This window comes from Capricornis sumatraensis, chromosome 2 (genome assembly GCF_032405125.1).
Source record: "Capricornis sumatraensis isolate serow.1 chromosome 2, serow.2, whole genome shotgun sequence".
NCBI lineage: Eukaryota > Metazoa > Chordata > Mammalia > Artiodactyla > Bovidae > Capricornis > Capricornis sumatraensis.
Genome location: NC_091070.1, coordinates 149,671,299 through 149,687,718, shown reverse-complemented (window position 1 = coordinate 149,687,718; position 16,420 = coordinate 149,671,299). Strand labels below are relative to the sequence as shown.

At 44.2% G+C, this 16,420-nt stretch overlaps 1 protein-coding gene across 5 annotated transcripts in view; it reads left to right on the top strand.

Annotated features, from left to right (window-relative positions):
* The window catches only part of SLC44A3 (solute carrier family 44 member 3), an 83,265-nt gene that overhangs the window by 30,928 nt on the left and 35,917 nt on the right, over nucleotides 1-16,420 (top strand). For all 5 annotated transcript variants that reach the window (XM_068965246.1, XM_068965244.1, XM_068965243.1 and 2 more), the window contains one exon: nucleotides 10,190-10,355. In XM_068965246.1, coding sequence (XP_068821347.1) covers nucleotides 10,190-10,355 — 166 coding nt within the window. The remainder of the gene's footprint in view (nucleotides 1-10,189; nucleotides 10,356-16,420) is intronic.

The following is a 16,420-nucleotide window of genomic DNA, read 5'->3' as shown; positions in this document are numbered from 1 at the left end:
CACAGTTTAAAAATAAGAGGTTCTGTTACCAAGAAAAGATGAAAGAACAGAAATCATGAGACAGCTGGAAGTCTCAACTGGGGCAACACTGAACAATCATGTTCTAGCTCATTTCCTCGACGCAGTCTCAGTCCTGGTCAGATGGGAAGGCAGTGGCCTCGGTGCCTGCAGGAAAGTGAACACTTGTTGAAAATGTCCTGGATTCTGAGTTCTGTACTAGGTGTGTCCTTATGTTCTCTCCTTTAACCATCGCAATCCCCTTTTTATGCCCGTGTTGTTATGCTCAAGTTGTAGGCAAGAACACTGAGGTCCTAGCAAGTAATTTGCTGAAGGCCGTCCAGCTAGCTGACACCAGAGCTCTAGAACAGCTCTAGCTCTAGAGCCTGACCTCTTTCCACGGCCTCACACATCCCTGTGTCTGGGATACGGGGCCAGGAAATCAAACTAGGTCTCCTGAGCTTTGTCCGTTCAAGTCGAAGCAGTGTCGTGGCCCCAGAGGCTGGTGGTGGCTGCAGGCTCTGCCCATAATGTGGTGTTTGCAGCCTGTGACTAGAGGGCAACATGGCAGGCCAGGGGCTGAAGCCAGAGTGGGCTGGGAGTGAGGTGTGGCAGGGGGTGGCAGGACTTGACGCTCTGGGTGGTAGACTGTGGTGCTGAGCCCTCGTCCTCCAGAACCACAGGGACGAGGTGAGGCCTTGGGAAGCGTGACTTGGGACCAGGGAGGGACCTTCCTCCTCCAGCCTCCAGGGCACAGTGGCCCACTCTGCTGTCATTATGGGCCGTGAGTCTGGGTGGAGAGAATTGTCTCTGTGGTTTGGAGCAGGACACATTCTTTTGTTTTTTCTTTAATGCACAAATGTTAGGTGAGGGCTGTGGGACAAGGTCCTGGCAAGGCACTGGGGAAGAGAGGTGGCCTCTGCCCACATCGAGGAGGCCAAAGGTAGAGGACCATCACCAGAGGAGAAACTGGGGAGCGGTGAGAGTACCACAGCAAGACTCCAGCCAACTTTGTGAGACCAGGAAGGCTTCTCAGAGGATGGGCTGGAAATTGCCAGAAGATCAGAAAACACAGAAAGAAGCACAGGGGTTTAGTGGGGTCATGTCCAAGCACAGGAGAGAACCTGATCATAAAGGACAGGCGAGAGCTGGTCCTGAGAGTTGGGGGCCCAGTCGGAGAGGAACATGCCCCAAGGCCGATTCGGGAGGGGGGTGACTTGATCCGCTAGCAGGGTGCCCCTCCGGTTCTCCTTCTTAGGCCCCAGTTGGGTCCAAGGCCTGGGAAGCATTAAACAGCCTGGGCCCCAGGGCTGAGAGGGGCGGGGGCAGGGACGGGGCGGGAGCTGCTCTGTAGGGTAGAAGGCAGCGTGTTGGAAGGTTGTGTATTAAAGCGTGGCCATTTTGGAAGGAGATAAACGCGCAAAAGTGAGATGAATTGAAGAGCAGGAGGGGCTTCCCTGGTGGTCTGGTGGCTAAGACTCTGCTCTCAAGGCAGGGGCCAGGGTTTAATCCCTAGTTGGGGAGCTAGACCCCACATGACCACGACTAAGAGTTTGCGTGCTGCAGTTACAAGATGCTGCAACCAAGACCAAACCAAATAAATAAAAATAAATATGAAGGGCAGGAAAGGAAACTGGGTGCCCAGGACGTGCTGCGGGAATCTGTGAGCAGGTAGATACCAGGCTTCCAGGAGGCCTGGTGTTGACAGAGCTCCCGCCTTCCCTCCTCCCCAGGGTTGGGCAGCATAGAAACCAGGCCACCTGCCTCTCCTTTCCACCCACCTGTGGGGCAGCGTGGTGCACAGAGGTCCCTTTGTCTTCAAAGGCCTTTTCATGCAGTGCCAGGATGACAAGCTCTAGGCCTGGGCGGGTCATCTGCTGCTGTTTGGCTCCTCAGCAGATGCCCATGTGATAGGGGGTGAGGGACGCCCACGCAGCACCTGTCTCATTTCACTTTCCCTCAGCAGATGCCCAGGTGGTGGAGGGTGGTGAGGGACGCCCGTGCAGCACCTGTCTCATCTCATGTCCCCTCAGGCAGTCACAGAGCCCTCAGACTCTCTCTCCAGTCTCCGCCCAAGGTCCCCAGTGTTGTGGGGGTGTCCTCAGTGGTGCATACTGTGAGATTTTTATTGTGTCACATGACTGAATAGTTAATACTTTATTGTGTAAAAAAGAAAAAATACAGAAAAAGTCAACTTAGGTTGATAAGATTTTGCCATTTTTTGATAAGCTGTTTCTCTAGTGACTGTTAGTAAGTCCCTTAACTAGTTGACCAACTCGGGGTTGTTTAGGGATTCCTTCAGTGGAGCAGAAGAAATGACAGGCCCCCCAGAAATGACAGTAATTAGCTGGGACTTGTATGCTACCAGCAATGTGACAGTAATTACTAGAATCCAGTGGGAGAAGTAGCTACAGGAACACGGTAATAACCTTGGGAATCCAGTAGGTGCGGTTGGCAGGTTGGAAAGAGCCCAGATGATCTGATGACCCTCAGTTATCATTAGGTGGTCAGAAAGCCTCAGAGTTGAAACAGTAGAAGAAAGGGGCCTGTTTGGGCTGGGGGTGGCTTTCTCTCCCAGCGGTACTACAGTCAGGTGAGATCTATCATCACAGGAATGTGCTTAACTTGCTGAAAGGCAAAGGCCTGTGCTTGGAAAGGAAGAAGCAGGGTCAGATAGAGGGACTCCCATCAAGGGACCTGGGATCTAGGCTGGCTCTGGCCTTCCTTGAATGTTAATCTGGGCTTCCTTGTTCCCATTTTTGCAGTAGTCAAATGGTGCTTTCCCCAGCCTGCCTCATAAAGAAGTTAGGAGGCTGAGATGAGACCAGAGCTTTGCTTTGCAAATAGGGGGCTTGTATGTGTTTCTTATATTAGGAACTAATGTCAACCACGGAATGTCTAGTACTAACTTCAGGTTTGTGGTTTGTTCTCTGCCTGGCATATTTGAGAACACAGTCTAAAAGAAAATTGTCCTTTTTTTAGGTTATCAGAGATCTGGAAGATAATTGAAGTTATTTCACAAAAGCTTCCTAGTAGCCCAGCCCTGTCCTAGGAACAGAGGGAAGAGGGGTAGCTCAGGAGAGATTTGAACAGCTCCTGCTTTTCTGAAGTTTATGTCCCTGTGGGGAAGTGTGAAGGGAGACAGCCTCCGTGAACATCTAGTTGTCTTTGCACCTGCTGTGATCTTAGTCTAGAATCTTCTCCCCTTCCTAAGCCTCACCTCAACGTTCTGCTCATCACTGCTTGGAAAACGAGTCATTATTCAAGATTTGTTTTGAGTAATATATTTCTTGGAACTATCCCTGGTGGTTCAGACAGTAAAGAATCTGCCTGCAATGCAGGAGACCTGGGTTCGATCCCTGGGTCAGAAAGATCCCCTGGAGAAGGAAATGGCAACCCACTGCAGTATTCTTGCCTGGATAATTCCATCGACAGAGAAGTCTGGCGGGCTACAGTCCCTGGGGTTGCAAAGAGTCAGACATAACTGAGCGATTAATACTTTCACTTTCAATATATTTCTTGGAAACTTTCTTATAAATTGCCCAAGCATACCGAGCTATTTCTCCTTTTTCTTTCCTTACATTTTGTATATGCTTCATTCTCTCAAGAACTGCTCATCGAATGCCTGCTGCGTGGCTGGGGAACTAGAGATACAGCAGTGAACCAGACACAGGGAATGGGGAAAGGAGCATAAATGTGTTATGTCAGGCGGTGACGAGGCCTCTAAGCAATCACACAAGATAATGACTTGTGTGTTGTCGCCCTCAGTAGAATAAGCATCTGGAGGGCAGGGCCTGTGTCTTTTTCTGTCTGTCTCTGAGGTCCGTGCACAGCCCTTGAGTGAGTTCAGCATGTGCTGAGTCAGGGAGTGAATTCACATCTATGTTGTACTGAATGTGATGTATACCCAGAAAGAACTAGGTAAGCTCCAGGCATGATGGCCATGCAATTTTCTTCTCTTTTTCCTTGATCCCCGTGCTGTCAGAGCAGAAGCTGAGCTGGTGGGAGGCACAGGCAGGCACAGTTGGCTGGAAGAGGCCAAGTGTACAGAATGTGGTAGAACATAGGACTGTTTTAAGTTGGGCCTGCATCATTTGGGAGATTATCCCAATCAGCTGCACTGCCTTCCTTGAGAAACTGCCATTTACACTAATCATTAGTAATATGTCAGTCTTTCAAACTGCTTTAAAACTTGCTTGTAATACCCAGATTTCCAGCTAGCTGCATGTTGCATTTCCTCCAGGTTATGACGATGATCTCTAGGCAGACTTCCTGAAAGTTGTCTCAGACCTCTTTGATAGGATGTATTACTTGAGGAAGATTGGTGCAATCATTCACTGAACAAGTATTTATTGAACATTTACTAGATCAGATCCTGTTATAGATGCTGGAGATACAGCTTTCCTTCCAGTTTGGAGGCTACAGGGAGATAAGCATTAAATAAAATGAGTAAGTGAATTTTATAGTATATTCAAATTTGATAGGTGGAGAAGGAAATGGCAACCCACTCCAGTATTCTTACCTGGAGAATCCCAGGGACAGAGGAGCCTGGTGGACTGCTGTCTATGGGGTCGCAGAGTCAGACACGACTGAAGCGACTTAGCAGCAGCAGCAAGGAGAAAAATAGAGCAGAGAAGAATAATAAATGTTTGTGTTGTACTATGTGTGCCCAATCATGTCTGACTCTTTTGCAACCCCATGGACTGTAGCCTACCAGGCTCTTTTGTCCATGGAATTTTCCAGGCAAAAATACTAGAGTGGGTTGCCATTTCCTACTCCAGAATAAATGCTTAAGTAGCCCCAATTAACCTGTTCTACTTTTTGCCATAACACTTATCAGATAAATTTATCATAACACTTTAAATCAGGTTCGAGACAAGTTTACCTTCAAGCCCCTAAAGCTTAAACTTCAGGGTCTTTCATTTGCAAGGACTCTTGCAAGGTTCAGTACCTAACTACCTAACTTTGTATTCTTTGTCTTATCAAGGGACCCTCAAACTGTGTAAAATTCAGACATCTTAAATGTATTCTAGCATTGATTGTATTTTCATAGTATATTTTTAAAACAACAAGTGCTTGAGGAGGGGGCTCCAATTTTTAATTTAATAATTGGGTAAGGCCTCGTTGAGAAGATAATTGTGAGCAAAGGTTTGAAGGAGGTGAGGGCAGAGCCAGGAGACTAAGGAAGGGGAGGTGTTCTAGGCAAAGGGACCAGCGGAGGCTCTGGGGACACAGTCAGGAGGGCCGCTCCCCAGAGTAGTGTGGTTGAGGGGCAGCATGGTTCAGGCCGGGGTCAGAGGGAGCACAGGGTCAGATCCTGGGCCTCGTGGGCCATTACAGCACTTTGTTTCTGGGACAGGAAGTCATTGCAGCATTCTAAGCGGCAGAGTGGCATGGTGTGACTCACATTTTCATGGCAGTGATTCAGGGAGGAGGTGTTAGTGGCCTAAAACAGAGTCGTAATGGTGGACATGCTGTGACATACAGGTTCTGTGTCTGTTTTGAAGAATTTCCTGATATTAGATTAAGGATGTGAAAGAGGAGTTGGGGATGACACTGAGGTTTTTTAGCTTGAGCAACTGGAACATGAGATGGCCATCAGCTGAGACAGGATAGGACTTTGAGTGGAACATCTTCCAGGAAGAGCAAAAATCCGTTTTAGTTGTGTTTATTGAAATATATTTTAGACATCCAGGTGGACATTTCGGGTAGGGAGTTAATGGTTTGAGTCTGAAGTTTCTGGAGAGACCCAGCTAGAGGTCTACATTTGGAAATTGGGGAACACATGAATAGTATTTAAAGCCATGAGACTTAAATGAGTGCAGACAGAAAAGAAATCCAAGGACTGTGTTTTGGGGCATGTAAATGTTAAGAGGTCTTGGAGATGAGGAAAAAAAAGGAAAGGAAATTGAAAGGGAGCAACCAGTGAGCAGGACAATAATGTGCTGCACGGAATTGGGGTGAAATGTTGACTGCGTCGTAAGCTGCTGATCAGTCAGCTAAGAGCTAAGGATGGCCCACTGAGGTTAGCAGCGTGGGAGTGAACCAGAGCCGTTTCAGAGCAGCGTGGGAGTGGATCGCAATTAGAGCGGGTTTAAGAGAAAGAGAAAAGGGATTGGAAAGAGTAAGAGACAGCCTCGAGAAATTTGGCTGCGAAGAGGAACAGAGAAGTAGGAGGGAAGCTGGAGGAGTAGAGGGAGTTCAAAAGTAGGGGGTTTAAGATAGGAAATTATTAAAAACGATTCAGTAAAGAAGACTTTTAAGGAAGCAAGAAAGAGAGGGAAATTTTCTGAAGTGGTATCTTCAAGTAGGTGAAAAAGGGGGAATCTAGTGCAGGGGCTGACCTTAGAATCATGGACAGTTTATCGTATTAAGGTGGGGACGACAGAGGAGGAGATGGCTGGATGGCATCACCGACTTGATGGACGTGAGTCTGAGTGAACTGCGGGAGCTGGTGATGGACAGGGAGGCCTGGCGTGCTGCGATTCATGGGGTCGCCAAGAGTCGGACACGACTGAGCGACTGAACTGCTGTCCAGTTATGGACACATGCTGTGGAGGGGTAGAGATGGAGGAGAAGCTCCCAGAGATTTTCCCGTGGCTTCCGTTTTCTCAGAGAAACCAAAAGTGAGGTCACTGACTGAGCATGAGGATAGGGAAAAAACCTTTAGAGATTGGAGGAGAGATTATAAACAGTCCGGAAGAAGGGGAGGTGAATAAACTAATGTAGCAGCATGTGAGTTCCTGATATTCACTCTGATTGTATCTTCTTTCTGAATTTTTTGTTTGCCTTTTTCATTTTTCTCCCAGCATAAATCTAGAATGCTAAATAAATATTTCTTAACTTCACAACCGAAATCATATCTACGTATACCTCAATTATAGCTAATCTTCTCTTGTATTTAATATTCTAAGCAACTGCCTGTTTAATCCTCGTAACAGCTACATGTATGGCATTTAGAGCCCCGAGACTGGATGGAATCAACAAGGAAATGGAAAGTAGGTATTAGTATCTTCAGATTACCGACACTGAAACAGAGGTTTTAAAGGGCCCTGCAACCTCATAACCTGCCTGAGGTGGTTCAGCCGTTAGGAGACGGAAGAGATATATGAGTCTCAGTCTGTGTGACTCAGACTCTGTAACCCTTGCCCTGGGTCCATCTTGTCTTCTCTCTTCATGTTTACAGTTAGAGAACCGAGGCCCAGGTTGCTTATCACAAATGTCAGGCCGAGATTGGAACCAGGCCTTCATCCAGTTCAATGCCCTTTTCACTCCCATCCCAGATCAAATCTCATCTTGGAATCCAGTTCCCATAAGCATCTGTTAGCTACACATGCTGGTAACGGTATTGTAATGTGTTCGTATTAATAACGAAGCAACTGATACTTTGATGAGAGGCTCTTGCCTGCACTAACCTAGCCATCCAGGAGAGGGCAGTCGTGTGTGCATAAACACACCTGCCCCACCCACAGTCGTGTTCTAAGCTTCTCCCTGAAGCCAGAGCCCCCGATTCTTCAGAGAATGTTTGCTTAAAGCTGTGGTTATCAAGCAGCAGTTTGGTAATGTTTAGAGACATTTGGGTTGTCTTAACTGGAGGAGGGGAGGGAAGATGCTCCTGGCATCTAATGGGTAGAGGCCAAGAAAGCTGCTTAATATCCTGCAATGCATAGGGCAACTCCCCCACTTCACACCCCTAACAATCATGTGATCCAAAACGCCAAATGCTATGTTGAGAAGTTGAAAAACCCTGCCCTAAAGGAAAGTCTGTAAATAGCCTGGTTATTATTGAACCGGAAGAATAAATAGTTGATGGTTTCAGTAAAGATGGTCAAAAACAGTAAGGTGGTCAGTGAATAATATCTTTACCCATTCTGCTTCTTCGAGGAATGCCAGGAGTGTGGATCCTGTATGGATCCTGATGTATCTCGTTTGGCCATCCTCTGCTTGCTGACTGCTGCCATCAGTGTGCCAAGCTGGGGTGTGTGTGAATGTGCCATTGGCAGCCCCAAGGAGACACAATTCCTCCTCAGCACCCAAGGCCTTTGTATTTACTTGCCTTTTGTCTGTTGAGGAAACCGTCCCTCCTCTTCTTTGGAAGCTTCATCCATCCCCAAATCACGTGTGACATTGTAGACCTGTGCTTGCAGACTGCAGTGTGTCCCCGTCACTGGTGATCCCGTGCTTGCTGGCGGGCCCCATCACTTCTGCTGTTCCAGGAGTGGCTCTCCGAGTCTCCACTCACCTGATCCACTATATCCATGTGCCTGTCAGTCACGAGGGGCCGCCTCCTTTGGGACTGGGGATGCTTTTCTGAAACACGTCCATTTTGGAAAGGCGTAACCAATGGCACCCCACTCCAGTACTCTTGCCTGGGAAATCCCATGGACAGAGGAGCCTGGTAGGCTGCAGTCCACGGGGTCACTAAGAGTTGGACACGACTGAGTGACTTCACTTTCACTTTTCACTTTCATGCATTGGAGAAGGAAATGGCAAGCCACTCCAGTGTTCTTGCCTGGAGAATCCCAGGGATGGGGGAGCCTGGTGGGCTGCCATCTATGGGGTCGCACAGAGTCGGACACGACTGAAGTGACTTAGCAGCAGCAGCAAACATTTATTAGCGCCTTACCTGAAATAGAGATTGCCTCCAAGCCAGAATGAATCCAGTGTTCAATAAAATATTAACTTCTGTCTCTGAACCAAACTGATCTGGCATTTCTCACAATGTGACTCTTGTTCAGCAGAACACAGAGCGGGAGTTACTAAGACCAGCCTTCGTCTGTGGAATCAGTTCCTTCTACAGCATGATCATCTTTCCCACCTCCTTTGCCCAGACCCTATTGTGAATGCCTAAAGACATATGAATTATGAGCCTGAGAGCAATTTATAGCTATGAAAGGAAATATTAGTATGAAACTCTCTTTAAATGTTCTTCAAGTTGTAGGTTTTGCCAGAGACCAAAGTGCCATCTTCTTTCTTACAGTAGCTTGTTTAAAATGTACAGCAGGGAACTTCCTTGGTGGTCCCGTGCTTAAGACTGCCTTCCAGTGCACGGCGTATGGGTTCAATCTCTGACTGGGGGGCTAAGTGCCCATATGCCTCACAGCCAAAAACCCCAAACATCAAACAGAAGCAATATTGGAACAAATTCTATAAAGTTTTTTTAAGTGGTCCACATAAAAAAATCTAATAATAATGAAACAGAGCAGAGAACATCTAGAAATCAAGTGTAGTTGCAGAACTGAGATTTGGTACGGAATTGAGTTGAATTGCAGATCCAATTCAAGGGCTTCTTTAGATGAGAGCAAAGTAAGCAGGACATAGCCAGTGAACGGCAGAGCATTGCTGGGGTTACCTCACTTGGCTCAGTTTAATATGATATTGTGCTCCTGAAATTTAAGTAATAAAAATCGTCATCACTTGCGGACTGATATTTCTATGGGCCAGTACTCACCAGGTAATCCCATTCTATCCCACTCTTTCTTGAATAACCATCAGAAAATGGGTATTACAGATAAGGATACTAACACTCCAAGAGGCCAAATAACTTGCCCCAGGCTACCCAAAAAGGGATAAAGCTGAATCTAGGAGATTAACACTGAGGCCCACTAGCCATTTTAAATGTACTAGGAGAGTTTGCTCTTGAAATCTGAAATGAATCCTTTTGAACAAATGAAGATTCTTGTCTTTATTGAGTCTAAATTTTTGGTGAAGCATGTTTCTATAACACAGGGTTCTATAACACAGCTTTCATCAACATCAGTTTTGTTTGCATCACAAAGTGTTGTGATAGAAAAACCATGGGTTTTAGAGTTCACTGTGTCCAGGTCTATATTCTCCCTCCACTAATTATGAGCAGTGAGACTTTGCAAATGTCACTTGACTCCTCCGAACCTCAGTTTTCATATCTGCAAAGTGGGGTGACTATTAGAAGATAGATCAAATGTCATCTTATACAAGTTGCCTACCAGTTATCACAATTATCACTGTCAATATTATTCATAAGTTAAAAGTGGGTTCTCAATTTTAGTTTTGCTGTGAAGATCTTAAGTTATGGTGGGAACTTCAAACTTGACGTTGACATCTGTGTTTCGTGTGATGCCAAAGTCTAGAACTGAGGAAGAATGGCCTTTTGGACCTTCTTCCATATTTAGGAAAACACACATATAAAGCATGTTTGTGTTTTAAACTTTAGGAGCTGCACAGGTCATTGAAGGTGGCCAAGTGGAATATAAGCCTCTTTCGGGCATTCGGTATATGTGGTGGTACCATTTAATTGGCCTCATCTGGACTAGTGAATTCATCCTTGCATGCCAACAAATGACTGTAGCTGGGACAGTGGTGACGTGTTATTTTAACAGGTAGGTCTAGCGTGTTACTGCTATTGATTTGTCTATGTGCTTCATGTTGTGTGTCTCAAAAGATATTTTGGAATTTTGACATGACCTCTCAAAAGAGATTGGCAAGAGAAAAAGACTAAGCTCAAAATTAGGCAGAATGGTGGGATGAATTGAGAGACTGAGAGTGAGATACGTACATTATCGATACTGTGTATAAAATAGATAACGAGAACCTACTGTATAGCTCAGGGGATCTACTCAGTGCTCTGTGGTGATCTAAATAGGAAGAAAACCCAGAAAAAGAGGGGATAAATGTATACATATAGCTGATTCACTTTGCTGTACAATAGAAAATAACACAGCATTGTAAAGGAACTATACACCAATAGAAATTAATTTTAAAAAGTTAGGCAAAAAAAATTTGGCAGGATGTTTATTTAGTAGTAAAAAGAAATACTATATCTTAAATCTGTCACATTTCCAACCTCTTTGCTTTAAGCTAGAAAATCCAAAAGGAAGCCAAACACAGAAGTAATCAAACTGCTTAGAACTGAAAGATATTCAAATGAAAGGGTTGACTTCTCCTGTAAATATCCATTCTTACTGACTTCAAACTTTAAAAAAATTACTGATCTATTTGGAACACACTTCAGTAAGTTCTATGAGCATCATTTCATCCTATGTAAAATGAGGAGAATGTTTTCTTTGAAAGCAGTTTTAAATCCTAAGGGAATTGTACGTGACTATAAAATACAATTCATGTTCTTATAGTTAAATGCTAGTGAATTCATTAAATGCTTTTCTGTTCACTATGCTATTTAAGTGTTTATCCTCCATTACCTCATCAAAATAATTGAGGACACATGCACGTACGTCTCAACTCTTTACCTCTTTCATGTTTGTGAGGTTCTCCATGAAGCAGATAAAACCACAGGCAAGAAGAACATGGCCAGGGCAATGACAGGCTTGGACTCAGAACAGGAAGTTTACTTCTCATGGGGCTGGTCCTCCTCTAATGTCTCAGACTAAATGGGCAGAAAAACATGAGGGTTCATGGGGGCAAGAAAGTCATCTAGGGCTGATTCATGCTGTAGAACAGTTACCTCCCAACGATAAGGAGTGCTATGGGTTTTATTACAGTGGTGCTGTTGGGAGCCTCCTCCTTTAGAGACCCCGTCAGACGCACGAAAGGCTGTAGTCCTTGGCACTGAGAGCCTTTGCGCCTTCGGAGGAGGCGGTATGTGCTGCTTGCTCCTGAGTACAGGAGCAGAGATTATTCTAACCAAACTGGCCAGCAGCAGCTCACATCTGCCTACAGCAGTGATTTTGTTCTATTTTAGTAACACAAAATCAAAACATTTTCAGTGAGGGCTTTTTATTTAACCTCCAGTGAAGTGTATATATGTATCTCCTAATGCCTTCCCCCACTCTAACTCCCCTCCCCCAAAATCAGAAAAAGTGAAGAAAGCATAAACACACAAGGGCAGGAGGAAACAGGCAGTGATAGCAGCTAAGAAACACCATGGCAATCCAGTCCAGTATTCCTGCTGGGATAATCCCATGAGCAGAGGGGCCCCCGGGTGGTAAAGAGAAGGACATGACTGAGCGCAAATGAATGAATGAAGAAACATCAGTCAAATTTTGAAAACTGAAGACAGGATGAATGAGCGGTGAGCAGATTGGAGAAGCCTCAAAAAGCCTATCTCTGTGCATCTGGTGGGAGAGGAGGCTGATTTGAGCCATGAAAATCTAGAGAGATTCAGGAATTCAGGTGTGAAACATGCTTGCAAAGATTAGGTAAAGGTCTTACTAAGGAGCAGTTCGGCCCCACGGCCCCTCCTGCAGACCAGCAGATATAAGCTGGGAGCTCTGCTCTCTGGAGAAGTCATCAGAGAGGGCCTGGATGTAGGGTATCTGGCACAGCCAAGGCAGGGACAAAGCTCTGCCCTGAAAGAAGAGGGAGTGAGTGGAAGTCTAAGAATCTGCCTGCAATGCAGGAGACCTGGGTTTGATCCCTGGGTTAGAAAGATCACCTGCAGAAGGGAATGACTACCCTCTCTAGTATATTCTTGCCTGGAGAATTCCATGGATGGAGGAGCCTGGCAGGCTACAGTCCATGGGATCACAGAGTCAGACACGACTGAGCGACTGACACTTCACTTTCATTCTACCTGCTGCTAACCCACACTCCACAGCTCAGCCTCCAGGATGTTGACAGCCAGGTTGATATTTCTTAGGCATGAGATTATCGGATTCTTCTTTGGAGAAACTATATAACCCAAAGCAAAGACCTGCAGATAGTACCATGTGGGGATCCCCCAATGAAATTGCCTGATGCCCTGACTCTGAAGCAGATGGTGAAACTCACCAGTCAGCAGTCACCCTTGTATAGAACCTCCAGTTCACTCTTTGGTTCCTCACGCTTAAATGTGAACCTATAGCCAGTGATTATTAAAAATCTGAAGAAGCCTGTTGTGAAAGAAAAGGATCAAAATGAACAAAACAAGCAACCAAAAAAATTTAGGAAAAATAGGGGCAATGCAGCCAGCAGAAGAAAACTGCAACAGCAACTCTAATAATATCTTCAGAAAGAACCAAAAAATGTTGCTTTCATAAAATAAGAACCAAGAAAAAAAGAATAGTGAGAGAACAGAAAGACCTCTTTGTTGTTAAAAATATGATTGCAAAAGTGAAAGTTTTCTACTGATGGATTAAAATATAAAGGTGAACTCCTCCAGAAGATAGAACAAAGAGATAAAGAGATGGAAAATAGGAGAAAGAAGATAAAATTTAGGTCACCCAACACCTGACTAATATGAGTTCTAGAAATAGAGAACAAAGAAAAAAGGGAGGAAACTGTCAAAATTTCCCAGAGCTGGAGGACATGGGTAAAGAGAAGGTCCCAGAAGCTTTAGAAAGAAAGATCACAGGCAAAATATGGAGAACTAGAACCTGTACAAGATCTGTACCCTGAAAACTATAGAACACTAATGAAAGGAATTGAAAATGATACAAATAAATGGAAAGATAACCAGTGTTCATGGATTGAACGAACTAATATTGTAAAAATATCCATACTATCCAAGCAATCTACATATTTAATAAAAAATACCCATGACATTCTTCACAGCACTAAAAAAATCCTAAAATTTATACAGAATCATAGAAGACCCTGACTAGCCAGAGTAATCTTGAAAAAAAGGACAAGTGTGGAGGTTTCATACTCCCTGACTTCAGAATGTACTACAAAGCTGAAATAATCAAAACTACAAAGCTACAGAGGCATAAAAACAGACACATAGATCAATGGAACAGAATAGAAAACCCAGAAATGAGAGAAGTGAAAAGCGAAGAATAGGAAAGATATAAGCATCTGAATGCAGAGTTCTAAAGAATAGCAAGAAGAGATAAGAAAGCCTTCCTCAGCAATCAATGTAAAGAAATAGAGGAAAAGAACAGAATGAGAAAGACTAGAGATCTCTTCAAGAAAATTAGAGATACCAAGGGAACATTTCATGCAAAGATGGGCTTGATAAAGGACAGAAATGTTATGGACCTAACAGAAGCAGAAGATACTAAGAAGAGGTGGCAAGAATACACAGAAGAACTGTGCAGAAAACATCTTCATGACCTGGATGATCACGATGGTGTGATCACTCACCTAGAGTCAGACATCCTGGAATGTGAAGTCAAGTGGGCCTTAGAAAGCATCACTACAAACAAAGCTAGTGGAGGTGATGAAATTCCAGTACAGCTACTTCAAATCCTGAAAGATGATACTGTGAAAGTGCTGCACTCAATATGCCAGCAAATTTGGAAAACTCAGCAGTGGCCACAGGACTGGAAAAGGTCAGTTTTCATTCCAATCCCAAAGAAAGGCAATGCCAAAGAATGCTCAAACTACCACACAATTGCACTCATCTCACACACTAGTAAAGTAATGCTCAAAATTTTCCAAGCCAGGCTTCAGATATACATGAACCGAGAACTTCCTAAAGTTCAAGCTGGTTTTAGAAAAGGCAGAGGAACCAAAGATCAAATTGCCAACATCTGTTGGATCATCGAAAAAGCAAGAGAGTTCCAGAAAAACATCTATTTCTGCTTTATTGACTGTGCCAAAGCCTTTGACTATGTGACTTTTATCACAATAAACTGTGGAAAATTCTGAGAGAGATGAGAATACCAGACCACCTGACCTGCCTCTTGAGAAATCTGTATGCAGGTCAGGAAGCAACAGTCAGAACTGGACATGGAACAACAGACTGGTTCCAAATAGGAAACGAGTACATCAAGGCTCTCTATTGTCACCCTGCTTACTTAACTTCTATGCAGAGTACATCATGAGAAATGCTGGACTGGAAGAAACACAAGCTGGAATCAAGATTGCTGGGAGAAATATCAATAACCTCAGATATGCAGATGACACCACCCTTATGGCAGAAAGTGAAGAGGAACTAAAAAGCCTCTTGATGAAAGTGAAAGAGGAGAGTGAAAAAGTTGGCTTAAAGCTCAACATTCAGAAAACGAAGATCATGGCATCCGGTCCCATCACTTCATGGGAAATAGATGGGGAAACAGTGGAAACAGTGTCAGACTTTATTTTTTTGGGCTCCAAAATCACTGCAAATGGTGACTGCAGCCATGAAATTAAAAGACACTTACTCCTTGGAAGAAAAGTTATGACCAACCTAGATAGCCTATTGAAAAGCAGAGACATTACTTTGCCAACTAAAGGTCCATCTAGTCAAGGCTATGGTTTCTCCAGTAGTCATGTATGGATGTGAGAGTTGGACTGTGAAGAAGGCTGAGTGCCAAAGAATTGAAGCTTTTGAACTGTGGTGTTGGAGAAGACTCTTGAGAGTCCTTTGGACTGCAAGGAGATCCAACCAGTCCATTCTGAAGGAGATCAGCCCTGGGATTTCTTTGGAAGGAATGATGCTAAAGCTGAAGCTCCAGTACTTTGGCCACCTCATGTGAAGAGTTGACTCATTGGAAAAGACTGTCTTGCTAGGAGGGGTTGGTGGCAGGAGGAGAAGGGGACGACAGAGGATGAGATGGCTGGATGGCATCACTGACTCGATGGACGTGAGTCTGAGTGAATTCCAGGAGTTGGTGATGGACAGGGAGGCCTGGTGTGCTGTGATTCATGGGGTCGCAAAGAGTCGGACATGACTGAGCAACTGAACTGAACTTATATTCAGTTAACTTACAATGAAGGAGGCAAAAATATACAGTGGGGAAAAGAAAGTCTTTTTAATAAGTGTTGCCAGGAAATGGACACCTAGGTGTAAAAGAATGAAATTAGAACATTTTCTCATACTATATACCAAAATAAACTCAAAATGGATTACAGACCTAAATGTTAGTCCGGAAACCATAAAATTCCCAGAAGAAAACAAGCAGGACACTCTTTGCAATAAATTGTAGTAGTGTTTTTTTGGATCTATTGCTTCAGGCAAAGGAAACAAAAGCAAAAATAAACAAATTAAACTTAAAATCTTTTGCACAGCAAAGGAAACCATCAACAAAATGAAAAGACAGCCTACTGAATGGGGGAAATGCTTGTAATTGATAAGAGCAATAAGGGGTTAATATCTAAACTACTTATTAATGAAGTCATACAACTCAGTATAAAAAAAAGAACGCAGTTTAACAATGAGAAGAATAGATATTCTTCCAAAGAAAGCATGCAGATGGCCAGCAAAGACATGAAAAGATGCTCAGCATTGCTAATCATCAGAGAAGTGCATATCAAAACCATGCGATAGCACCTCACACCTGTCAGAGTGGCTGTTGTCAAAAGGACCACAAATGTTGGCAAGGACGTGAAAAAAAGGGAACCCAAGTACACTGTTGGTGGGGATGTAAATTGATGCAGCCACTGTGGAAAATAGTATGGAGATTCCTTAAAGAATTGAAAATAGAATTGCTGTTTGAATGAATGCCACTGCTGGATATACAGCCAAAGAAAATGAAAATACTAATTCAAGAAGTTATATGCTCCCCCCTCAGTGTTCAGGAAGCTTTATTTACAGTAGGCAAGTTATGGAAGCTACCTAAGTGTCCATCAGTAGATGAATAGATAA